The 26,660-nt window shown below is 40.1% G+C and overlaps 2 protein-coding genes across 2 annotated transcripts in view; one reads left to right on the top strand and one right to left on the bottom strand.

Moving 5' to 3' along the window:
- Positions 1-22,155, top strand: part of cog5 (component of oligomeric golgi complex 5) — a 40,451-nt gene extending 18,296 nt beyond the window's left edge. The window contains exons 7-22 of the mRNA XM_068306899.1: positions 3,582-3,712; positions 5,862-6,021; positions 6,885-7,000; positions 7,118-7,195; positions 9,006-9,087; positions 13,038-13,242; positions 13,674-13,835; positions 13,971-14,070; positions 14,714-14,824; positions 16,873-16,935; positions 18,096-18,199; positions 18,527-18,764; positions 18,855-18,931; positions 19,349-19,475; positions 19,631-19,710; positions 21,773-22,155. Coding sequence (XP_068163000.1) covers positions 3,582-3,712; positions 5,862-6,021; positions 6,885-7,000; positions 7,118-7,195; positions 9,006-9,087; positions 13,038-13,242; positions 13,674-13,835; positions 13,971-14,070; positions 14,714-14,824; positions 16,873-16,935; positions 18,096-18,199; positions 18,527-18,764; positions 18,855-18,931; positions 19,349-19,475; positions 19,631-19,710; positions 21,773-21,893 — 1,955 coding nt within the window. The 3' untranslated portion in view covers positions 21,894-22,155. The remainder of the gene's footprint in view (positions 1-3,581; positions 3,713-5,861; positions 6,022-6,884; positions 7,001-7,117; positions 7,196-9,005; positions 9,088-13,037; positions 13,243-13,673; positions 13,836-13,970; positions 14,071-14,713; positions 14,825-16,872; positions 16,936-18,095; positions 18,200-18,526; positions 18,765-18,854; positions 18,932-19,348; positions 19,476-19,630; positions 19,711-21,772) is intronic.
- Positions 22,156-22,288: 133 nt separating this feature from the next.
- Positions 22,289-26,048, bottom strand: ndufa5 (NADH:ubiquinone oxidoreductase subunit A5). The gene is made up of 5 exons (XM_068306898.1): positions 25,961-26,048; positions 24,288-24,332; positions 23,994-24,110; positions 23,026-23,091; positions 22,289-22,448 (listed from the first exon to the last, which is right to left on the bottom strand). Exons 1-5 carry the CDS (start codon positions 25,979-25,981, stop codon positions 22,347-22,349), a joined length of 351 nt encoding a protein of 116 aa, XP_068162999.1. The 5' UTR covers positions 25,982-26,048; the 3' UTR covers positions 22,289-22,346.
- Between the last annotated feature and the right edge of the window lie 612 nt (positions 26,049-26,660).

The following is a 26,660-nucleotide window of genomic DNA, read 5'->3' as shown; positions in this document are numbered from 1 at the left end:
AAAGCTGTACATGCCAAATTGCTTTTTGAGTAGGTCTGCTTAAGCAATTCCAGTAACAATAACAACTATTATAATATAAAAACTAGAACCAAGGCAATCACAGACTGCAACATTCCGCGACTTACCCTGACTTACTTCCAGAGTAGGTCAGGGTACCCTGAAAGTAGTACCTGACTAGTTCATAGCTTTGACCTTTCAGGGTAGGTCAAAGCTATGCACTAGCTTTGACCATAGATCAAAGAGAGTCAAACTAATCCCATGGCAGCAAAGCTGTTTTTTGGATTAGCAATCTGCATAAATGGTTTCACAGGAGAGGAGCCTGAAATACTTTTGAAGACTTTAGGGATTGCCTCGAGGGAACCCTTGCATCCATGGAGCTTAATGTGCCAGAAGGATATTACGGTACACTGAGTGAAGGTACGGTGGTGCCTTACCATTGAGAGCTTTGTACATGAGGAGAAAGATTTTTAATGCTACAGGGAAATTTTCAGAGAGTCAGTAAAGAGAGGCCCATACATTATAGACACAGTACATTTTACCTCAAGAAAGTAGTGTATCCCTGGGATGTGCGTCAAGAGAAATTTGTTTATCCCAACATAATGTTTATGCATCCCAAAGAAATAACGGAACATATAATAGAAGTGTTCACAAGGAATGAGTTTTGCCAATAGTACAATATAAAAACTAAAAAAAACTGAGTTTTATTGTTTTTATTACTAAGGTCATAACTGTTTAAATTAAAAAAGAGTAAAATTATAAATTCGTTTTATCAAAATGTTAAAGCCTGGTAGTCATTTTACACAAAAGTTTTAGAAATAAGGACAGATGTAATACAGTTATTTTGTCACTTTTACTTTTCTCTCAATAGTTTTCTTTGCCTTTAATTCATATGTTCTCCTGTGGAACCGGTACCAAGCTGACAGAGCCTTCTCCACACAAATTTCACTAATATCTGTCAGTAATATCTGTTCCTTTTTCATCATTAAGTTTTGATTGTTTTTAATGCAAGAAAGCTCATTGTCACTTGCTTTCTCTCCAACCTTTGGCATCTTTTTCGAAGTATGGTGATAATCATTCAATCATTCATTGCCTGCCGCTTCATCTGCTGTGGGGGGTCACAGGGAACTGGAGCCTATTCTAGCTGGCCTAGGGTGTGAGGCGGAGAATGAGGCGCAACGCCAGTGCACCGCAGAGCCACACAGACACAGACAACCATGCACACACATTCATACCTACGGTAATTAAGCCAGCCAATTAATCTGAAGCGCATGTTTTTGGAGATGGGAAGAAGCCGGAGAACCCGGAGAGAACAAGGCAGACACGGGGAGAACATGCAAACTCCGCTCAGAGCGGGACGCGAACCAGGAGCCACCTTGCTGTGTAGGGACAGCGCTACCCACTGCACCCCCAATCAACCTTTATCTGTATAGCACTTAATCACATCAGCCGACATTTCAAAGTACTTTAACAGACAGAGAAATTCAACAGGACTCTCTAAGTGTAAGTGACAGTTTATGCCTGCTCTGGAGGGTGTAACTAACTCGTCGCTCTCACTGCACCATGTAAAACGAGTAGACGTGTTACTGTTTGTTTGATTTTAATAATGCAGAAACCCGCAGATGAGTCTTGTGACGAGAGAACATAATGGCCATTTCCGTGTTGAAAATTTAAGCTGAGAAAATTTTGAATATTTTTGTTAAATGGAAGTGCATTTAAGCTTACACACGCTGTCTGACGATTGTTTGTCCCTGTCAAAAAATGTGAATCAAAGACAAAAGGATGCACGCAAACAAGAGCACTGTATAGATATGATTTATTCTAGTTTTGATCAGTGCATGTAAAGTGGTATTCTCGATCAGATGGATAATCATTGTTTATTAATGGGAGAGCCTCATAATAGGGAGATATTGCTGTTCTTTGAAGAGTGGTCTAAATGAATTACCCCATCTGTAACAGATCACGGCTTATCCTCAGGGGAACCATAATATATTATCCAATGGACCGTATGGTCTGCATTGGTGTGTTGTGATTTCATGCATGACATATTGAGCAGCCCTCACACTCGTGCTTTTGTTTTCCCACTGACAAACACACTTACCTAAACAATCACAAGCATGTGTGGCACAGCTGTTTGAACTGCAGTTTTTTGCAAGGTTTGTACTTTGTTCAAGACTTTGAGCAGATTTCTTCGTATTTCAATGAAACGTCTTTCAAATTCCATTGTCTTCGTTTCTTCAGCCCACCAACTGCATGATTTTGCGTTCAGTCATTCTCTTTTTCTCTCTTCTTATATCACTCTTCTGTTACCACACCTTATATGTTTTGTTATGATGCTCCACTATGCAACTTTACACCTTTCCTCTTTATTAAAGCATATGGCTGTCTGACAGATATCAAGATTATATTCAGGAGACATAGATGGTGGCAAACTTGCTACTTTAGATGTCATTTGAGAAGGCAAGGTACAGGTACGGAAATGTCTCCAATTTCAGACACATCTTATACATCATGTTATACAGTCATCCAGCCTGACAAAGTTTCTGAAGTTATCATTGTCTGTTCATCATTTTTATAGAGGTGGCTTTTTTAAAAGTAAAAATGCCTTCAGATTTTCTTCTGTTTTAATGATTTTGATCCCATCACCATTTGTCAATTGATATGATTGAGAGCATTGGAAATATTGGCCATGTAGACAAAAATGAAAGTGAACTTAGACATTTTTAAGCAATCTGCATGACAGTGTTGGTACTCAGAAAAAAACAGCTAATTCCGCACTAATGACCAAACTGGATTCAGCAGCTTTCCCCAGGACAACCACAGTATGTTAGACTGGTACAGAAGTAACTCAAACTCAGAGCCATTTTTATTAACCAACTCTTTAAAGATATGGTGCTTAATAGTACTACTTCAAATAGAATTCACATATTCAATTACAATTGTTACTACCTCTGCTAGTTTTGGAGGAATGTTTTTTGTTGCCAATGCATGCCTATGCAGAGCACTGTGTAACAATGATGTGTGGTGGACCAGATTTCACCAGTGCTCCAAAACCAGACCGTCATGTCAACATGGATTCAGCTCTGTCCAAACAAATAGCAGACACCATACGTATTTCATGAAAGATTAGTGTCTCAAAAGAAGTCATCCTTGTTTTTCTTCATACTGATTGCCTTGGTTGTTATTGTAAGGGGCTTACAAAATAAAATAAACTTTCCTTCATTGAGTCATCTTTTTTTTAACTTAGTTTTTATTCAACAATTATTTTGTCATCTTTCAAACGCTCAAATGATATTACAGGTGTCAGTCACACTCTCAAAGTTCTATCCTCCGCACTGGTATGTATTAAAGGGATCTCATTCATCAAACCAATTCTTCAAAGAATCAGCAGCTTTCATGAACCAGGAAGAATTTCCCTGCCTTTGTGAAAGTTTGTTGTTTCTTGTATAATCATATATTAACTATTGTGTCAGTTTTGAAGACTGACTACTGTATATCCTTTTGATATTGCATTCAGTCCCTAAAATGGTAGATAATCTGGTTTCTTTTGCATGTGTTTGTGTGTTTACTTGGACATATTCCAGACTATCTGTCACAAGGTGTGGATCTTAGCGGCATCGAGGTGATTGAGAGTGACTTGGTGCTGATCAGCAGAGCCAGGATTGAGGTGGAGAACCAGGCCAAGAGATTCCTGGAGCAGGGCATGGAGATTCAGGTAAGCACACAGTCAGCCAATCAGTCATTAAAAAGGGAGCCAGACACATAGAAATCAGAAGTATGTCCTACGGGCCCACATTGTGGACGAGGACTCAGGCTGAGTCAACGTTCTCGCAAACACCAGGTGATGCTCAGGTGAAGCTCAGACTCGGGCCGGGATTGGACAGCTATGCTAGCGCTGGTTAAGGCTTGCACAGACTCAATTACTGTATTCGACTGGATTTACAGCTCGTCCACAGAATACAAATTTCTTTTGGGGCAGTTGTGTTCAGTTTTTCACGGTTTAAATGAGTTTATCTTTACATTTTCTGTGCTGCAGGAGTAATAGAAGTAGGAGATTCTGGCACACGATCCTAGAGAGTCCTCTGACCGCTGTCAGTGTGAAATTAACAAACACTTAAAATTATGTATTTTAATATATAAGTTGCACCTGAAGGTAAGTTGCAGGACCAGCCAAAACATGAATAATCTGGAAAATACAGTATTATTTACATATTTATGATTAATATTTAATCTGGTCCACATGGGAGAAAGATAGTCCAAATCGGGTCACTTGAACCAATTTGTATAAGGACAGCCCAAATTTTGCCAGAAATTCCTCTCTCCAGCAACAATATGCAGGTCCTCTTGGGAGCTCAAGGCGTGCCGAAACAAGATAGCGTATATAATCCCTAAAACATACTGTGCGTGTACCCTAAAATATGTTCTCATTTTATTATGCTCAGAAAAACCTAAAGGAGGTACAAAGGAAAACCCAAAGGTCCAAAAATAAGAGGGAAATACGTGGTAAGAAAGTTACTAAAAGTTTGAAAGCACTAAAATTAGCGCATAGGTATGCATGAGTGGTTTCATGTTTGCACATGGCCCCAGTGCACCACATCAATCAGTCAATCAAATTTTATTTACGGTATATAGCGCTTAATCACTTCTGAAGACATTTCAAAGCGCTTTACAGATAGAAAGCAAAAAATGCCCTCCAGAGCCAGCATAAGCGACAGTGGCGGGGAAGAACTCCCTCATTGAGGAAGAAACCCCGGGGAAGACACAGGCTCTTGGGGGGGGGGGGGGTTCATCCGCCTTGACCTGTTGATTGGGAAAAAGACATACATTGAGGATAAAGATAGGTCGAGAGAGAGAGAGAGAGAGAGAGAGAGAGAGAGAGAGAGAATTGAGTTTTCATGTCCATAGTGAGCTGTTGCTTAAGAGGGGGCGGGGACAGCGGCAGCATCTTGCAAACAAAGAGTGTGATTTAACAGTAGTATTAAATTATAAAAGCATAGAAAGATAAAGAAAGAGAAGTGACAGAAGTTCCAGAGTATCTCCCTTTAACGGGAGAGACGGGGAAAAATACCCTCAGCAGTCTAGGCCTATAGCAGCATATCTAGTGGAGTGTGTGTCTAATTGTAGGCTCTGTCAAAGAGGAGGGTTTTTAGTCCTCTCTTAAATAAGCTAAATGTGTCTGCCCCCGGACCATGACTGGGAGATCGTTCCAGAGTTAAGGGGCCAGATAGCTGAAGCTTCTGCTCTTGTTCCTTTCTTACAATGCCTGCTACATGAACGGGGGCATGTAGCAGGCGTTGACAGAGGGAGCCCATTCATATTTAATAGCCAGCCCAGACAAACAGAGCATTTTGACATGGTGTGTGTGATCAGTTTTCAATAGAAGATATTGAGGATCACGGATCAGTTTGGGGTAATACATTTGAAATACAGTGTAGTTGGACATCTGGCACTTGTGTGGAATTAATCAAAAAGAGTAAAATATGCAACCTTTAATAACCAAAAACAGGTCATAAATCCTGGAACCCCCCCCCCATCAGTTTGATAGGTAATTGTGCTATTTTTTAACAACAGTACCCAAATACTTCTGATTTCTGGATCTTAAATCACTGTGGTGGAATTTTTAACCAGCCATATTGGATGATTTGTGAACTCTTTTCAGATCCCACATCAAGGTTTCAATGGGGCTCATTTCCTGTGCGCTACTGGTGAAATGTTTTAACGATGACAGGATTAAGGATGAAAAGCAAAATATTTACAAGTCCAGTTTAATTTATTCACCACAGAGCTCTACCTGGCTCTGCTCTGCTCTGTTCTGCTTTCATTTGCATTTCTGCCGTCTTAAATGTTCCCTTCCTGCTTGTCAGAATCCCACACAGGTTGGAACAGCTCTGCAGGTCTTCTTCAACCTTGGCACCCTGAGAGAGACCATTAGCTCTGTAGTAGGGGGTTACAGGACCTCCATAGAGGAAAAAATCACAGCTGCTGTGGACATTAAGGGCCTGACGCAATTGGCAAATCCAAGAGGTAACTCAAAATAAAGAAGTTATTGACACCCCCCATCGCAAGAGCCCTACTGACTGACTGACTGAGATTATAATCTCATAGCCAAGAAAATAGTCAATTTTTCCTGGAGAAAATGTCTTCTTGTCATCTTTATTCTCTGAAGTTACAATCACTCAATCATTCTGAATAATGGATGCCAAATTCAAGTAATTAAGCATTTTTACACTATCATTTTTACATTTTAAGAGTTTTAAAAAAAATAATTGCATCATTCCATTCTCTTACAAAACTTGATGCTTGATAGCATTCTGTTTCTTTTTATTGTCACCAAATCATTAAAGATCCAAACCAACAACTAAAGTCTTTTAAAATGTATTTTGTTTCTTGAAAAATTTTTCTAAATTCTTCAGAGCTCAGTTGTAAATATTATTGAAAATACACTGTTGCACAGAGTGACATGGTGCTCCAGTACTTGTTTACACACGAAGCTGTTTCTTTAGATTCAATACCTCATTCTCCATCCAGCTACCAAAAACATTGCCTAGGTAAAGAAATGAATGTAAATCCAATTCCAAAAATAAAATCCCCAACAAATGCCGTTTCCTTTTTAAAAATGCAGTAGTTAGCTCTTATAGGATTTCTTTTTTAATGAAAATACATTCTTCGTAAAGTGTGTCTTCATTAGGAAGTACTGAGCTTGAAGATCAGTTCCACAGGCAGGGTAGGGTCTTCTTCAGTCAAAGTCTTTAATGAACATTTATTAGATAATTGTATAATAGTCCAGTGGATTTTTTTTGTTTGTTTGATGTAATGACTGTGAAACCAAAATCATCCTATTGTTTTCCAAAACCCCCAAAAATGTTGTTCATGGTGAATGTTTCTAGCTGGTGCACCAGGCAGAGCACTGATACCCACACCAGGCAACACTGCTGCTTTTCGTGCTGCTCTGTGGACCAACTTGGAGAAACTAATGGACCAGATATGTGCTGCATGTAGACAGGTGGGCAGCTACCACTAACTGACGATATAAGTGATGAATAATATTGTTTGACATAATGACAGTAACACAGCAGGATTGATTAACAAGGTGATGTTTTCTTTGTTGGCTGTTTTCCAGGTCCAACATTTGCAGAAGGTGTTGATGAAGAAGAGGGACCCTGTCACTCATATCTGCTTCATGGATGAGATCATTAAGGTGGGAAGAAACCTTGTGGTATGATAATACAGTATTATGGTCCAAAATAATGTTAAATCATCAAGAGAAAGAAATCTACTTGAACATTTTTTACTTATGTACAATTCATCTTTAGCTTAAACTAACTTTACTTTCATTTTTCCCTGCTGTGACACAAATATGTGCAGAAAGGGCTGATGGTCTCTCACTGTTGCATCTGCCAACAAGAGCAATGCTGCACTGATTGTTGTAATTAGTCATATTTTGTGGGGAAACATAGGAAGATGTGTTGGTTAGTTTCCTCATAGCTTGTAAATGATAATCAGTTGTCATGACAGCCAATAAACCATCGTCAGCACCTTGTACTGTGACAGTAACCTAGATGAGTTGAGTAACATTATCAAAATACAATAAATAAATTGGCCCATACCCCACGCAGACTACAGTCCCTCTGTAGCATTCACAGCCTCAAATCCTGTTCATACCACAAGCCAACCTCCCACTCTTTCTCCCCGTTGTCCATCACAATCTCACCCTTTTCTTTTTAAAGAAATGCAAAATTTCCCAAACATTATAGTTGAAAAAGTAAGAAAGATATTAAGTTAAACACTCAGGCAGCTGAGAACTTTTCCTGATTGGCTTTAACTCATCCTGAGGGAAATAATGTTTTAATATGAGCTGTGTAGTACCGCCTGGATTTTTTTTTTTGTCTGCGTAGTTAACATGGTTGCGCTGTTGTACTTCATGTTCTGAGCTTGTTTCTTTTGTCCTCATCAAAGAGGAGGATCAGCCATTTATCTATTTCCTCTAAATTAGATTTTATGTTGTTTCTCCACCAGGTTTTTACAATGCTCATATACTGTAGATAACATAGAATTGCCATAATCACTTTCAGATGTCAGTCCTAATTTGTAAATGCTACTTGTATATTCTACCTTTGTAGCAGTTCATGCTGTTTGATATCTTTATATAACCCTGGTATAAAAACTGATAAGCTGTTGTAATTGTCAATGTGTGTTTTTTCGATTCATACGTATTTTTTATCCAGATTTGATGTCACTTGTGTCTTCACTGTTACTCTAACTGTACCAACATTTAGACATACGGTATTTTAACCTTGATAGTTTGTTTCAATTGACATTTTAAATTGGAAATGGACATGACAATATGATTTTTAAGGTGTGTTTTTATCTTGTTAAAAATAATATAATAATATTTACCACTTGAGGTGCATATGTGATAAAGTGATATATTTTAGGGGGATGTGTGCAGGATGTTGGTGCGATGTCATCTTCTGTTTTCACAGAGCTGTAACAAGTATTAGGCCAGTATTTTGTTTCAATTGATAGATTATCATTTAACTTCTATGTTGCACTTCATGTTGCATTTAATGTTTGTTAACCTTTCTTGCTACGTACGTCTCAACATTTTATGTTGTTTTCTTCCGTTAAATGATACACAGAACAGTTTTGACTTGTCAAGTATTCGTGCCAGTGGTTTTTTATGATGATTATCTGCACTGACTATCTCAGTGATTGCAATATTAATTTTGATATATGAAAAATGACTTTGAATGAGTTGCATTTACTGTTGCTATGTTTTTGCTTCACATTGTTTTAATTGCAGTCATTAACTTATATTTGTGGTCTCTACACACAAATTTACAGCTATTGCACAAATAAGATGCTTTTTGGAGTGGCCATGATATTCAAATAAGAACCAATCCTTTTGACACCATGACTTTTTCCCATCAACCTGCTAACTTCTCTCATTAACAACCTTTGCAGGGATGTCTAATAATTACTGTATCGGTGTTTCTACTTGACAATAGGATGGGCATCCTGATATTCTCTGCACCTTCTGGAACGATGTCACTAATACACTCAGTGAGGAATTTCACAAAGCATCTGAGGGTAAGTTTGTTCCCTTTTCATACCTTTTTGTGAGGATACTTGCAATCTGAATTCCAAAGATTCTTTCAAAAATGCATTAATAAATGATAACTCTTAAGGCCAGTGCAAAACAGCTAGCTAAACAGTCCAGGTGTTACTAATAGTTTCTAACTGATGTATTTTTATACCCAACATCCACATTGTTTCTATAGCAGATGCACATTCACCTGTCTATAGTCCATGAGATTGTGAGTAGGTGCATTGTTCATTCAAGGCATGCTCTGTCTACAGGTATAATGAATGGTTGTGCCATTTAATATTTTGAATTTCCTACTAATCTCCTACTAACTTAAAACTGTTCACGTGAATCACGTACTTTATGAAGCCAAAGCTCATGATTTACACCATGTGATCACACAATACTGCAGAACTAGATTTTAAAACTGTGGCGTGTCTACTCACACTGTGTGGATTAAATTTGCTTGTCACCTTCTGTGGACTGATCTAGCAAGCAGCAGAGAGAGGCATGCAGCTCAAATATTGTCATTGTTCTTGTTAAATATTGTCATTGCCACAGTATATCATATGATCAAGATAGGAAACAACTGGGGTCAGTCTGTTATATCTGTTCTTCAACCTGCTACCTCACCATTCCTGCAGTGCACAAGCATTTCATGGGAGCTGACCTAGAACGAATCTTGACCTGGTTCTCTCAAGAACTGAACGATGTCATTGTCGTATGCAGTGATGAAGCCGAGCAGATCAGAACTTCACGAGCACAGCTAGTGGTCACCTTACTGTCTTGTATGAGGATTAAAGTAATTACCACACATTGAAAAGATTATACCAACACAAAATATCACCTACATTTACTCAGATTCGCTTAGCAAAATGACACGAGCCCTCAGGGGTGATGAATACAGTTAAGCCGAATGACTAATCCTGATTTTTTTCAAAAATCATTATTTGAAAAACAAAACATACCAATAATACCAAACATTAATCCATATTATTCAAAATTCACATGATTAATGTTAAACAGAACAAACATAAAATATATGAGGCTCAGATGTTAAAGAAAAACTCATGACTCTGATTTTAGCATGCATGCATGATTGTATTCCCTTGTAAATTGTGTAGCTGAGACGATCCAGAATAGAAATAAGTTATACATTTTGTGTAGTGTGTCCTCTTATTCTTTAATGTTTTGTCATGTTGTTCAAATGAGACGGTTTTTACATTCCTTATGGCCACAAACAGGTTTGTATGTGCCACACTTTGACAACACTATTTTACTCGTCCATCATCTAAAACTCATGGTTGTGTAAAAAAAAGTTAAATACACATTAACAACAACTCAGTCCCACATGCACCGTCCTGCTGCCCCAAATACTCAGTAGAGCACTAAATCAAAATTAATCTGCAGTTGGAAAATGTCCCATATTCATTGTTTCTCTGTGTTTTTCTGATTCAGTATGTTTTAAAAAAATTGTGTATTTGTTAGCAACTTTTAAAAGTTTTACATCTTAAGTAGAAACCAACAATTGTGTCCCAGCGAGGTTGGCCCAATACAAGCTTATGATGGAACTTTGTACAAATACAGAAAACTTGGAGCAGCTTGGTAAATCTCAGGATATCTGAGGATCAAAGCAGAGATATGTGACTAATGCTGGTACTTGATCTTGTTCTGGGTTGGTTGTATTTATCTCCTCTGCTACCAGGTTGAAGATGTGTGTGATGTATCACCATTATGGAATAGTGTAAAAAGATGACAATTCCTTTTTTGTTACTTTTGTAAGAAGTCTGTGTAGGTTCTCAGTTATCCAGGTCATGGTTCTCCAACGCTGTTTAATTCAATCTACTGGACTTTAAGAAAGTTTCTTGAAAACGTTTCTCCTCTCATCCAAGAGGCTTCTTCAGTTCTGAAGGTGGCTGGTCTTGTCCCAGCTTCTTAACCCTGTGGCTTGTGGTCGATGCTATTCACATTTCAACCACCGGTATAAATGGTGTATTTTAAACTGGGCAACATCTCAGGATCAAATATCTCAGGATCAAAGGGTGTATTTTAAGCTGGGCAACACCCTCAGACAAAGACTGGTCCACCCAAAAGACCCCACGCCACACAGTCAGAAGAGCAATCGGGTTTATGCAGTCAAACGCAGCCAGAAATGCTCAGATGTCTACATAGGGGAAACCAAACAACCACTACACAGGCACATGACTCAACACAGAAGAGTCAAATCATCAGGACAGGACTCAGCAGTCTTCCTTCACCTCAAGGAAGAGGGACACTCATTTCAGGATACCGGTGTCCAGATCTTGGACAGGGAAGACAAATGGTTTGAGAGAGGAGTGAAAGAACCATCCATGTCAAATAGGACAAGCCATCTCTGAACGGGGGGGGGGGGTCTGCGACATCGCCTTTCGCCCATTTACAATCAGGTCCTTTCAAAACTCCCAAAAAGAATGTCTCAGCAGATGAACCCAGGTGATGTGTCTCATGCTAATGACCCTCATTAGTATACAAAGGCTCTGTGAAACTTGCATTTCAACGACCCCCTTTGACACCCCCTGGCACCCCCATCAATCATCATTGAGGAGCCAGACGAGTTTCAACGAAATGTGAAATTCGTTGAAATGTGAATAGCATTGACCACAAGCCACAGGGTTAAGAAGCGGGGACAAGACCAGACACCTTCAGAACTGAAGAAGCCTCTTGGATGAGAGGAGAAACGTCTTCAAGAAACTTTCTTAAAGTCCAGTGGATTGTTTTAAACATCTTTGGATTACACGTAAGAGGAAAAACTTTCGTGTGGCTTTCTGATCAAATTTTTTTTTGTGTAATGGACTTACCAAGTGACTGAATTTTTTGCTTTCCACCTCCGTCCCTGTACATTTTGTCATCATGATTTGTAATTGTTGCCTACCTCGTCACTGAGCCATCTATTTTCTCGTAGCATTTGACTTGCATAAAATAATATACATATGGGGTGGTAGTGGCTCAGGTGGTAGCTCGGGTCATCCAATGATTGTAGGGTTGGCAATTCGAATCCTTCTCCCCAGTCATCTGTCGTTGTGGTCTTAGGCAAGACACCGTACCCTCCCTGCCTCTAGTGAGGGACTCAGCGGTGTGTGAATGTGTGTGACTGTTCCAGTGTGTGAATGTGTGTGAATGTTCCGGTGTGTGAATGTTTGTGATTGTTGCGGTGTGATTATTCCGGTGTGTGATTTTTACGGTGTGTGATTATTCCAGTGTGTGAATGTGTGTTATTGTTCCGGTGTGTGAATTTGTGTGAATGTTCCGGTGTGTGAATGTGTGTGATTGTTCCGGTGTGTGAATGTGTGTGATTGTTCCGATGTGTGAATGTGTGTGATTGTTCCGGTGTCTGAGTGTTCCGGTGTGTGAATGTGTGTGAATGTTCCGGTGGCTGTGGATTGGCTGCCATGCCTCTGTCATTCTGCCACAGGGCAGCTGTGGGTACACAGGTAGTTTGTCATCACCACGTGTGAATGAGAAATGGAACCACTGTGAGCACTTTGAGTGTCCACAAAGAACCACCATATAAATCTAATCAATTATTCTTATTATTATACAAAGCCGTCTGACTGTCAGTACTTCATGCTAATGTACTCCATCAGGGGAAGTGTAAGCGGTGCAGTAATCACACAATGTCTACTGGATAACTGGTCAGAATAGTCAGAGGGAAACGTAATTAGATGTCATGTATTTGTTGATGGAATAAAACAAAGAACATCCTTGCCTTTATCCTTTTGAAATGTGTGTGTATGTGGTGCATAGTGTGCCACAAAAAGAGACTGGAGTCAGGACATCCTCACAGGCCATGTCAGACCTCTGACCATCAATGAATGAACAGGAGAATTACAAACACTTCTGGGTACAGAGGTTATGTTTTGCATAACATTAGATGACAAACCATTGTTTCATTGCATATGGTTATCTCTCTCTTTAGCCTCATCCTTCCTGAAGCAGGCGTTTGAAGGAGAGTATCCCAAGCTCCTGCGACTGTACAACGAGCTTTGGCGCCGCCTTCAGCAGTACAGCGCCAGCCTGCAGGCAACGTTAACTAGCGCTGGAGGGATGGATGCATCTTTGGATATAATCGCTACTGAGACGGACAGTCAGGAACTCTTCACATCTGGCAAAATGGACTTTAAGTAAGACAGCAACACAGTTAGTCTCCTCACAGGCTGTGAACCAGGGTGGAGAGGTTTTTTGTGGAATGTTACTTTTTTTCTTATTTAGATTAATACTTGATGTCTGTGTAGGTTCTCATTTATCCAGGTCATGGTTATCCAATAATTTCCAAAATGTCTGTGTTGACAATTACTAGAAAAGTTATTTAAACAGCTCTGGATTGGATAACATACTGTAAGTCAATATGAGACAAAGATTAGTTGTAAATGAAGATATGAAATGGTGAAATTTTTAAAGGTGATCTTTCTGTGATTTTAATTTTTTATGTGATTGGTCATTGTAGCTGGCACACAAGAGCAGTGAATGTATTTAGCCAACATAGAACATTGTCTCTTTAAATATCTTCTGTCAGTTTTGTGTGTTTCTTATCATAATGTATTCATGTGTGCAGCCCAGAGAAAGCCTTGAAGGACTCACTCCGCCCGTTTGAGGCAGCCTACCTCTCCAAGTCGCTCTCTCGTCTGTTTGATCCTATAAACCTCGTTTTCCCCGTGGGCGGCCACAACCCGCCTTCCAGTGATGAGCTGGACAGCATCCTCAAGACTATCAGCAGGCCAGTGAACACTGCAGTTCAATGTCTGTGATCCAGTGCAGTCACACACGTTCAGTTTATATCAGACATAGTGCATATAATGTATTTTATCATTAGTTAATCAATGTTCCTTACTGATTTGTTATCTCTCTGCAGTGAGCTGAATGTAGCATCAGTGGATCCAAACCTCTCTCTGGCTGTAGCTAAAAATGCTGCCAAGACCATCCAACTGTTCTGCGTCAAGTCTGAGCAGCTGGTGTGTATAGTAAAGTGTGTGTGTGTTATTGTGAAACTCATAATGAAAATGTTCATTACTGTATAATATTAGCACGTTGTGTGTCCATAACTCTAATAAATAATGACAGATGTTTAAAAGGTGCCCAGATGCAGAGATGCCTGCTTTCTCTTGAATATATGAGTCAATATACTGAATATGCTATTATATAGTAATTTGCTCTTCACCATGGTGTGGTGAGGGACAAAAAAATATACAAAATTCATGATATGCTTACTCAAGAGTTTTTGTATCACTGCATACAAGGAAACATGTACTAGATGCTCCTGACACTGTGGGATGTACATCTTAATGGGTTCCTTTTTTCCTTCTGTGTGATGATATAGAAAGGAAATAGTCCTGCGATGAAACTGCTCAAAAGATCTGAGTGTATTTCTTGATTAAATATATTTTTGGGTGAATTTTTCCTTTTTAGTGAGTCAGTACAGCAAAATTAAAGCAGAAATCCAGTTAACTCTAATGTATGCATCATGTGTGTATGCATCACACATGATGTATCACACATGATGCATGTGTGTATGCATCACGTGTGTATTCCGCACACAGTTTCCCAGTGTGTTTCGCTGTCCAGCTGAACCAATCATTCCATCACGCTCTGTTGCAGTTGTGTACTCAGGCTGATGCCAGTCAGGTGATTGGTCCACTGACTGAGGGTCAGAGGAGAAACGTTGCTGTGGTCAACTCCCTCTACAGTTTGCAGCAGGCTGTCACCAAGGTAGGGGGTTTCAAGACCCAAAACCCCGTCTGCTGAGTAAATGTTCTTGTTGAAGTGCAGCTCTCAGATCAGTCGTATGGAGAAACTACCTATGTGAACATCAGGTCATTTACAATCTGCTGTTAGAGTACTAGTACTGTACACTGTATGTCATTTGATCACTAATTACTTTAATAATCATGCATAACAATAACAACTTAAATATAAAGTTTCCTTCCAAACATGTCGCAGTTGTTTATGTTGATGATGATGATAGCATCATAGCTAAGCCCTAGCCCGAGTCATCCATAATCATAAACTTGATCAGAGGTGAATGTTTGAAGCCTGTTGTCTGCCTGTTGTTTCCTCCTGGAGCGAACTTCAGGTCCAGAGTCCTCTCCCAGAGAGGTTAGGGGCATTCTGTCAGCCAAGGGTCAGGGTTAGTAGTAGCTGTTGAAGTAGAAGTAGAAGCTGAAGTAGCTGTTGTCCGGTACATCCTGGTGCAGCCGTGTTTCACTCAAGCATTCTGTACTCTGCTAGCACCATTAGCTCATCCATCTTGTTGCCTAGAGATCTAACAATATCCAGACAGGGCTTATACTGTCTTTTCTTATCTTTGGTATTAAAGTTCCAAAAAGGTTGTATTCATACACTTTACCGCAAGAGGAGTTCTGCCACTATAAAATAAAAGTATATTGCTAGGCACCCTGCCTTTGAAAAAGCTTTAAAGTTTTTACACTTTCAGTGGTGTTTAGGGATTAACTGATATACTGTCCTAATATTGGCTACTTACGAAATTAATTGGTTCTGGAAGAAATTTCTTTAGTAGAAAATTTCTTAAGTAGTAGTATTTTCCATGCAAATGCCCTAATCTGTTCCAAGCCCCCCAAAATTCCGACATAAATGTTTTATAAAGCATAAAAATGCATCAAAACATGTAACAAATACGTTACGATTAGATTATTACACAATAAATGAGAGTCGTGCATAATGTAAAAAACAAAGAATAGAGTAAAGACTAATAATGACGGTCATTTACCTTTTAACTGCTGTCCTCATTGTTTTTTGCCCTCTTTGGTTCATGTGCTCCTATCTCACGATGCCGAACAACAGAGTGAATTCCAGTCCTCCTTTTGAACTTCTCCAACCACCAACACAATGCCTTAAACTCCTTAAACGTCCTTTTGTTTTAGTAACGTGGTGATTGTAGATGCATTACGGCCATATTCTTTGGCGAGATCAACCAAACGTATCCCTTTTTCATGCTTTTCTATGATCTCTTGCTTTGTTTGTATGGACAAAAAAAATTCTTCTTTTCTTTTCCTCTTTTCTCCATCACTTTCTTGGGGTTCATAGTGAATACTCTAAAAGTTAATATATTTGCATAAAACTATCAGAACACCTCTCGGGTCGAGGGCCAAATGACGAGGACGCTGCAGAGACACCTATCTAGCTACACACAGAGGTCCCTCTTAGCCAATGGGATGCCAGGATGCTCGGTAATAGCTAATGGCAGAGCAGCTGTAAGAATTTTGCGTTCAGGGAACTTTGGGAGCTGCGAGTAGCAACCCATACTGTATTTTTACCTTTCGTATTCTGAAATTTCTTTCGTAACTAGATGTAATGTTTTCCTGTTGAAGCGTTTCATAACTTGAAAATTTTGTATGAAGAGACGTTTGTAAGTAGAGGTACCACTGTATCTGACAATGTTTCCTTGCTAATAGGCCAAACAACAATTAAGATAATAGGAATATCAGATGAATTCTGATGAGTCTTTGTTTCATTAGTTTCATGAAGTTTTGACTCAACATAATATCCTTGTCATCAATCAATAAAGCTTCAACATTTCAGTTTTTTGGAATGGTGATTCATCTGCCTAAAACAAGATAAGGAGCAACATAAAAGGAACGCTGTTGCCCAAATTCTTACTTTAACATTGGTCCGGAATTTCACAATCAGTGCATCTACAATTGTTTTGAGAGTCACCTTTGAATAAAGGTCTTGCATTTTTCTACTTTTATGTGTTTAAAATGTATGTACTGTATCATCCCTTCTTAACTTCCTTGCAGATGTTATCAGGAATGGGTTCATGTCCAGCAGGTGCTACAGATGCACTCTCTTCTTCTGTGGAGGTATGACGGCAATTTGTGTGTTTGTTTGGGAAATAGTTCATGATTTTGTGTAAATCTTCTATTTTTACATTCATAATTTGCTTTCTATTTTGAAGTTACGTGTTAGTTGTAGATATAAATAAATAAATAAATAAATAAATAAGTATATATATATATATATATATATATATATATATATATATATATATATATATATATATACCTGTATATATATAGTATATATGTATATACAAGATTTGATCACCAGTGAAACCACTGCTGCTCAGAATTGGGATGTGAAACTGATTATTTAATTAATGTTACCCTATAAACACATATGTGAACAAATAAGCAACTAAAAAACCATTTTGCATGTTGTACAACCCTATACGCTCAAAATGTATTTATCAACAAGACATGTCGCTCAAATGCTGCATGTCAGCGGTTAAATCTACTTCTGGAAAGGTGATGGCTTTAGGAGCATTAGAATCTCCCTCTCATCTCAAAGAAAATTCCTACAATTGATAGAACCTACCTCAGAGTTCAAACAGAGTTGAATACAGAATACAAGAAAACCAGCTCCGGTCACACGAAGCAGGAACCCTGGAAAATAGAACAAACTGCTTTTATGGTTGTCATCAAATGGAATAATAACAACAACAACCCATCTAACTCAATATATGGTGTCTCCTAAACTAATAAACAATACCATTAGTTAAGTAGATACGTGCCATACCACCCTTGTAAAAGTTCAAAGGTGGGTGCCCCCCTGGAATGCGGGACTCACCATGGAGGGTTGGTGAATGAATTTGCATCCTTTTTTTTTGCTGCTACAACTATGAATTACAGTGCTAAGAATGCTATAAAACAATTCATATAAATTAATGCTGCTCTTAACACACACACATCAGAGCGGTTAAGATTCCTGTGTGTCAATCAGACACCCAGCCTCATAGATGTGCACAGCATTCACACAACTGCAGCAGCAACAGGTCACCTGAGGCACAGGTGATGATCATCAAATCATGGTGTGATTTGGTCTGCAGATGCGAGCTGCTGCCTTAAGAGTCAGAGTTGTGTGTGTGTGTGTGTGTGTGTGTGTGTGTGTGTGTTTTCCATTTTTCCATTCCTCTCAGAGCGTCCCACCTGAGGTTCACCTCTTTTCCTTGCTTGTGATTTAGGAGGTACAGGCGCTGATGAGCAGCGCTGTGCTGCCTCTCCTGCAGTCAGTGAGTGACTCCGTAGAGGCCATCATCATCACGCTGCACCAGGAAGACTTTTCAGGGTGAGGATGGTTCAGTCTGGTTCCATTACAGTGACATCTGGGGAACCTAGGGTGCTATGTCTGCAACATATGTCACGGGGATTAAATTCACCGAATTCACTTCCACACATCGTGTTTAAGTGAAACAAAGCACATTAAATAATGTTCACCACCTCAAAGTGTGGCAATTTCAAAATTGCCTGAGAAATTTGTGAATTGTAAGCATTTCTACAGCCGTATTTTGGTTTTTGGTGCTGTTCAAACAACTGTTGTTTCCTGAAGCGAGCATGAACTGTTTTTTCTGTGTGTGCTGTATTCAGATTGTGTGTGTCTGTGTGTGTTTTCCAGGCCTTTGTCCAGCTCTCACAAGCCAGATGTTCCTTGTTCCCTCTACATGAAGGAGCTGCAGGGCTTCATCTCCAGAGTGATGACCGACTACTTCCGTCTCTTCCAGTGCGTTGACTTCATCTATGACAGCACAGAGTCGATCGCCAGGAGGGCCATTGAGTTGTTCGTCCGCCACACGAGTCTTCTGCGACCGCTAGGAGAAGGTGGAAAGATGAGGTTGGCTGCTGACTTTGCACAGGTGAGGGCGTCGCCACATAGCTGCAATGTTATGCAAATCATTTAGGGACGGTATTTTAATGACAACCTGTTTTTCTGCCATGTCTGTCAGATGGAGATGGCGGTCACTCCTCTGTGCAGGAGAGTGTCCGATTTGGGTAAACCTTACCGTATGCTGCGCTCCTTCAGGTGTGTGTTCTAAAGTAAAACTAAAGATCATTACTCATCAAAAGCATTTGTCCTCCTGCGTTTCATTATGAATAGGAGACATTGACACCAACACTTTCACCAGTATCAGTTACTGTATAACAGTATAACGGTATAGTAATAACTTTGTGCACCTGCTGCATTGCTATGAACACAGCACCACTTTCACACATTTCATCTTGATCAAATAATTGATGATCTTTTAATATTCTGTCCTCATTTAACACTCTCACCAACTGATCTTTAAAAACGGCATATTACTTTCTGACTATATTGATTGATTTACAGTATATACAAATATAAATTTGATTTGTCACCAATGGGATTAATGGTCCTGAACATTTGTGTTCCTGAATGCTTGTGTTTACATGACATGGTGTCTCATGTTTTGTGTGGTAGGCCGTTGCTGTTTCAGACCAGTGAGCTGATCGCCAGCAGTCAGGCTCTGGGTGACCTGATCCCCTACAGCACCCTGCTGCACTTCCTCTTCAGCAGAGCCCCATCAGAGCTGAAGTCCCCTCACCAGGCCTGTACACACACACAAACACACACACTGTTATTTATTAACTTGTTAATACAATGTGCAGTAAGTATATGGACACGGACCTCAAATGATGCACATGAAGATCTTTGAGTTGAGGTGTCTGAATGAATGGACTAAAGGTAACTGTACCCCTACAGAGAGCAGAGTGGTCCATTGCCCGTTACTCCCAGTGGCTGGACGATCATCCCGCTGAGCGAGACAGACTCGCTCTTCTCAGGTGCTTTGATTTCATTGTACTGAAGCAAGACGCTCAACAGAATGACCTGGCACTTTGTTCTTAACAAGAGAGACCAAACTAGATCCATGTAGAGCCAGGCTGTGGTGAACAATCAGTCGTGATGAGTGCTGTGAACAACTGTGTGCGGGGTACTGTTTACTCTTCATGCTATGAAGTCATACAAGTAGAGTCAGGATTTAAAATAAATATAAATAAAGCATGGTGGCGCAGTTGGTAGCGCTGTCGCCGCACAGCAAGGTGGTTCTGGGTTCAAGTCCTGCTCTGTGCGGAGTTTACATGTTCTCTCCGTGTCTACCGAGTCTCTGGCTCACATTTTTAAAACAGTACAAATCAATAATCAGTACAATCATTAACGATACGATATTTTCTTTGCTGAAGCCATAATATACATTCACCAGCCATTTCATTATATACACCTTAACAATACAGGGGTGGACCCTTTTTGCCTTCAGAACTGCTTTAACCCTTTGTGGCATAGATTCAACTAGGTTCTATAAACGTTCCTCTGAGAGTTTGGTCCATATCAACATGATAGCGTCACACAAGTGCTGCAGATTTGTCGGCTGCACATCCATGATGTGAGCCTCCGTCTTCCACCACATCTGAAAGGTGGGATGTGGGGTGCTCTAGATGCTCTGTTGGGTTGAGATCTGGTGACTGGAGGCCAGAAGAGTTCATGTTCAATAGAAATCAGTCTGAGATGATGATTGGAGCTTTAGGACATTGTGTTATCCTGTTGGAAGTAGCCATCAAAAGATGGGTTCACTGGGGTCATAAAGGGATGGACATGGTCAGCAAAAACACTCAGGTAGGCTGTGGTGTAGTAACGATGCTCAATTGGTACTAAGGGGCCCAAAGTGTGTCAAGAAAATGTCCCCCACACCATCATACCACCACCACCAGCCCAAACTGCTGATACCAGGCAGGATGGATCCATGCTTTCATGTTTTTGATACCAAATTCTGACCCATCTGAATGTCGCAGCAGACTCATCAGACGAGGCCACGTGTTTCTAATCTTCTGTTGTCTGATTCTGGGATCCTGTGTGATCCTGGGAGCCTGTTTCCTGTTCTTAGCTGACAGTAGTGGCACTGGTGTGGTCTGCTGCTGCTGTAAAACATCTGCCTCAAGGTTCCACGTGTTCAGAGATGCTCTTCTGCAGACCTCTGTTTGACTTCCTGTTGTCTTTCTATCAGCTCAAAGCAGTTTGGCTGTTCTCCTCTGACCTCTGGTATGAACAAGACATTTCACCCACAGAACCGCCCCTCACTGGATGTTTTCTCTTTTTCGGACCATCCTCTGTAAACCCGAGAGATGATTGTGGATGAAAATCCCAGGAGACCAGCGGTTTCTGAAACAATCAGACCAGCCCATCTGGAACCAACAATCACCCCACGTTCAAAATCACTTAACTGTTCTTCCCCATTCTGATGCTGCTTGAACTGCAGCAGATCGTCTTCACCACGTCTACAGGCCTGAATTCATCGAGTTGCTGCCACATGATTGGCTGATTGGGTTTTTGTTAGCGAGCAGCTGGATGAAGTGACCGGTGAGCGTTTGTTCAGGGGCAAATAGTGGATCAGTATGAATCATTCACAAGTTCCAAAGAAAATTTTCCTTGTTTGTCAGTAACAAAATGTTGATTAAAAGAAAAGGACAGAATCCAACCGTGAGAGGATTGAAGCCGAGACGTCTGCTGTGGGACCGACCAGAGGTTTACAGTATTCTGGGTTAAATACCTACACAAAAACAACCACATGAAGTTTCTGTCAAGCATTAATGACATTCTGGTCGCGCCCAAGTCAGAAAGAAGTGTGTATCATTTTGCTACATCTGGTATTTTATGTGTATTTGTATACACGTCTGATTGTACATATTAGGTTTCAGGAAAAAAAATATCAAACTTATGTCTGGTCTGAGAAGAAAACCGTTATCAATATGATACAGATGATCTGTGACGCGTCATCTGCTTTAACCTCATACTATAAATCGCTTTGCCTCAACCAATGAAATCTGTTGATTAACTCTCCTGTTTTTTCAGGGGCGCTCTGGAGGCTTACGTGCAGTCAGTGAGAGCTCGGCAAGGGAAGGAGTTTGCTCCCATCTATCCCATCATGCTTCAGCTGCTACAGCGAGCAGCTGCACAGGAAGTCAGAGCGTGAGGACAGGACAGCTGCTGATGGTGTCTGCGCAGTGACCCAAGCTCATAGCTGATGCAGGCTAACTTGCATCGGGGTGATGCCCCTCATTCATGACAGAAGATAAACACGTCCGGATTAAAAGTGAAACTCATTCATTTCATTTGTCCAGTTCAAACTGAATCAAGGGGCTGTGGTACGGAATATGCATGGTGTATTTGATTTTGTGGGGTTTTATTTTCCACACCGACAGAAAATAATGTGGGTGTGTGGCTCTGGCTTTACTTTAGTGTTGTCTTGATAATCGTATGAATGTAAATTATTAAGAAAATAAGAGCTACAGCCTTCACAGGGACAGTTTTTTACATGCTACTCATGCCAGACGACTAAAATAATGTTTTATTATGCGAGTCTTTGGCTTCAGATTGAAACATTTTATTTATACAGGACAGGTATAGAATACAACGTGTGACATGTTTAGATGGGCCATTTCCACTGGTTAGGAGGAGGCTCGTCCACTAGTGGCTCCCACGGTTTCCACTCGGACATCTTCTGGGAAAGAGTGAGCTCACACTCTGCCTGCACACAGGACACAGAGAATAACATGCATTACATAACGGGCAACAGTCAAACGTCTGGCTGACATCAGAAGATGGGTACAGTTGCAATGATGGGATAATCCTTCTTAGCGCTGACACTGGGGTAAGGCTGTGCCGTTAAGAAAAAAAGCAACATGTAAATATCCCCCACATCATCACCAGCTGTGCCTCCGTGTTTGACACCAACTTCAAATGTTGCATCACAATACCAGACCAGCTAATCATTCTTGGGCGCCTGTGTTAATTTTTTACTGCAAACCCAAGAGATGTTTGGGTGTAAATCCCAGTGGATCAGCAGTTTCTGAAGTCTTGAGATTAGCCACATTCAATCATAAATCACCTATATCTTATACATACATTACATACATGTATACAAACACGTTTTTTCCATTTATCCATTGTTAATTAAAGCTATGACTTGACGAGCTTTATAAGTGTTAGTAGTAAATAGATATCCATGACAAATGTGTTTTTGACGGTTTGTGATGACCAGAAGGAAATGTAACAATACACTGAGGCATGAACACGGAGGAGAAACAAAAGCAACGGCAACCTACCTGTAAAATGACCTCTTCAATCTGCCCACAGTTGATCTTCTTTTCCAGCTTCACCACATCGGGCTCCTGCACACAGAGACTTTATTAGGAGGCAACATGAGTCAACTCAGAGGCTCGCTCACTTTATATGACTGGAAACCCAGAATCTAAATGAGAACTATCCTGTAACATTGTCACACATAGGGTCAAAAAGGCACGCTCCAATCACAACTTCATCAATCTGTCTTCAATCTTTTAATAAACTTTGTATTTAAACGCAAAACAGAAAATCCCAAGTTGAGACAATACATATGTAGTGTGTGCCAAGACTGTTGGCAACTTAATTAGGATGGTTGTTGGTTCTGATTTGATTAAGTGCTATATCTTCTTTTTAACCCATTATGAATAAATGTCTATTAATGTTAAATATGCTTTTTCTGGTTCTTATCTTTGTGATTCAGAGCCTGTCTCACATTAACAAGTCGTGTCAGCTATTCTAAATCATGTTGGGCAAAAAGTGTTTGTTATTCTCTTGATGCTTTTTTTGAGTCAAAGTAATATTGTCATGCTGCTTCCTGATAGAAGTTCCTTCATCCATTCCTTATTGAATACTGATAGCAGTACTTGAAATGTGATACCTCAGCCCAATTCCAATGCTCTCTGCTTCTATCCAAAATAAAAATAAAAAAGTAAATTCAAATATAGAAATAAATCACCATAAATGTTATAACACCAGTGTCATTTCAAAACGCTGAATATTGATTAATGCGGAATAAGCAGTCCTGGCAGCATGCAAACCAATGTTGGCTGCAGAGGCTGCAGGGAACTTGTCTTTATGACTATCAAACGGATGATGTCCCGTCATCTTTGTGTTTGGGGCAAATTTTTGTCATTCTACTTTTGCCTAAACTTCACCCAGGACCTGAAATTTGGCATTGACTGACCGCCAACGGAGTGTCTTGAAACACCAAGTGAATTGTGTCGCTCACTGTTTTGACGTGGTTGAGCCTTTCGTTGATGAGATGCTCTGTGTAATTCCTGTAGGCTGCATCCTGTGGCATGGTCTGCAACGATTCCAGGATCTTTGAGTAGAGAATCCTTAGATGCTGAGAGAGCAGAGCAACAGTTTAGCTGGAATGAAAACAGGCTACAAACACAAGCAGTGACAACTGGATTCTGTCAACGACATCTGATAACAACTGAATTCTGACGTGTTTGAGGGTCCTTTCTAATGAATCTACATAAGTGGCCTGGACTTGTGCCTGATGTATTCACCATCTCACCTCATGTGGATTTTGGGAAACAGCCAAGCCCACCAGGCCAGTTGTCTGGAACAGAACAGGATAATTATTATTTTAAATATTATAATACTATAACTACCAGCTCAACTACAATACCTGATCACAGCCGACACAGCATACAAAATAAAATATACTTTTACCTAAATCAACTAATGTCAAGTAATCTAGATAGGTACTACAACTAAACTTATAGTTGAGGAACTACAATACCCAGTCCCCAGAATACAACACATTATATCGCCCAAAGTTATCACTTGTCTGCTTTCACACACGTGAACTTGAACGGCATCCCACTTGTAAACCAAATGCACCCCAGCTGACCCTGGTTGTTTATACGTGACCTACAGCTTCATGAACGATTTGCTGTTATTCACATTCACAAAGATAAGTTTGTGTTTTAAATAAATAATGAATGGCTCGAACATTTAAACTGGAACTTTAACTGTTGAAATCCTGAAAAGGATTCAGCAAGTTTGAAGTTATTTATGAAAAAAATGTATTAATGTACATGTATGATGAGTGATTGTTTTTTGTTTTTTTGTAGGTGTTCATGCCACATACAGAGTGAGAAAAATTCATCAATGAAGTAAATTACCCTAAAGAAGAGTTCTTATGAACTCCCTCCAGAATGTAATGGGAAAATTGATCGCCAAATTAAAATGATTTAATTTGAGAAAATAGTACAAAATGCCCCAAGAATGACAAAAAGTTTGAACTGAAAATACAGATCACCACACCACGGTGTTAACTTGCACACCTAAACTGAAGGAAGAGTTGCTGGCCTTTTAATTATAAACCAAGTATCTATCTATCTATCTATCTATCAAATATATAATCCTTACAGTAAATCAATAAAACCGTAAGAACGACATTAACCTGACTACTAATAGGTGTGGTTCATATCCAATCGTTCATCATTATACCGATAAAATTACCAAAAAGGGGTCAAATCTTCATATCGCCGTCTAGTCCTGTATTCTGACTTGGTGACGTAACGAAGCCATGCGTAATTCACGCACAACGCAGGGAACCGCATCACATACCGGCTGAAAGCCGGCTTCAAACAGCTCGTTTAGATCTGGAGCATGAATATGTGAAGACAAACTAAAGACAATAGAAAACGTCACCAAACAAGACGCAATATTTTATGGTGCAACGTGTTTTTATGCTGATTGAGTTAAACAATTCATTGTGAACAGATGTATTTTGAAATTCTGTCATCAGAAATATCGTTATGACGTCAATTTCCCGACATATCGTACTTTGGGGTCATATCGCTCACCTCTAACTACCCTGAACCCCCAACTGAACGCAAAATGAAGTGCGGTCACAAAAACTTTCTATCCTGCACGCAATGATAACAACTAAATGTAACAACTAGTAGTTAGTTAAACTAGTAAATAATCTGAAACGTCAAAGAGCGGCGGTTGTGTGAACTACAGACATCACAGACGTCGGTGTTAACTTGAAAAGCTATTAGCTGCTAACTGCTATTAGCTCAGGGTAGCCGACAGGGATAAGGTTCTAATCCGCCTTCACAGTTCCACGCTGCCGCTTCACTGCCATCATACACCGACAAATAACGTCCCGAACATCACCGCGACGTGGCTGGAATGTTCGCCTCAGCGTTTCTATAAAACATGACCTCTACGTACCTTCTTGATAAACCCAGCCATTTGTTTTTTGCGACTCTACTTCCGTGTTTTTCTTTGTTTTATGACGTCATTCGCTGCTCACGGCTCATTACTGCCCCCCTCTGGACCGGGGCAGGAGTGAACATGATGGTCCAACAACCTGTGCTGCATTGCTCGAGTTTCTCTATAATTTCTTCGGACCTGAGACATTTTAGCATTTTCTCCTCTATGACAGCAACAAAAATTCACCACCAGCCCCTGAGATCCACATCAGCCCGTTCATCAACCCTTAAGTAATTGTGTTATTATTCAATTTTTATTTATAAAGCACTTAATCATGACAACAGACATTTCAAAGTGCTTTAACAGACAGAAAATCCCGACTGAACCCTCGAGGGGAAGCGTAAGAGACAGCAGCAATGAGAAACTCCCTTGTTGAGGAAGAAACTCCGGGCAGGACCCAGACTCTTTTGGACGGCCATCCGCCTTGACCGGTTGGATGGAAAAGAAATACAATGAATATAAGGACAGGGTCAGAGAAAGAGAGACAGAGAGTGGCAGATAAGCCAGATAGAGTCAATGTCATTACGGTCATAGTTCGGAGATTGAACGCAGGCACTGAGGTGGGGACGGGAAAGTCAGGCTGCGTTCACCGACTCCCGGGTTGTTGTCTTCAATACACGTTCCCCATCATAATTAATTCAAGGCACAATTACAACTG

This window comes from Antennarius striatus, chromosome 22 (assembly GCF_040054535.1).
Source record: "Antennarius striatus isolate MH-2024 chromosome 22, ASM4005453v1, whole genome shotgun sequence".
Lineage (NCBI taxonomy): Eukaryota > Metazoa > Chordata > Actinopteri > Lophiiformes > Antennariidae > Antennarius > Antennarius striatus.
Note: the sequence above shows the minus strand (reverse complement) of the source record. Positions and strands in the feature narration are given on the sequence as shown.

Bases quoted from the DNA above. Each gene is read 5' to 3' on its own strand.
- ndufa5 (XM_068306898.1), bottom strand. From the start codon at position 25,981: ATGGCTGGGTTTATCAAGAAG. The intron at 24,111-24,287 runs GTGAGATGGTGA...CTGCTCTCTCAG, and splicing joins TTTCCCAAAATCCACATGAG to CATCTAAGGATTCTCTACTC. The intron at 22,449-23,025 runs GTAGGTTGCCGT...TCCTGTGTGCAG, and splicing joins TTGAAGAGGTCATTTTACAG to GCAGAGTGTGAGCTCACTCT.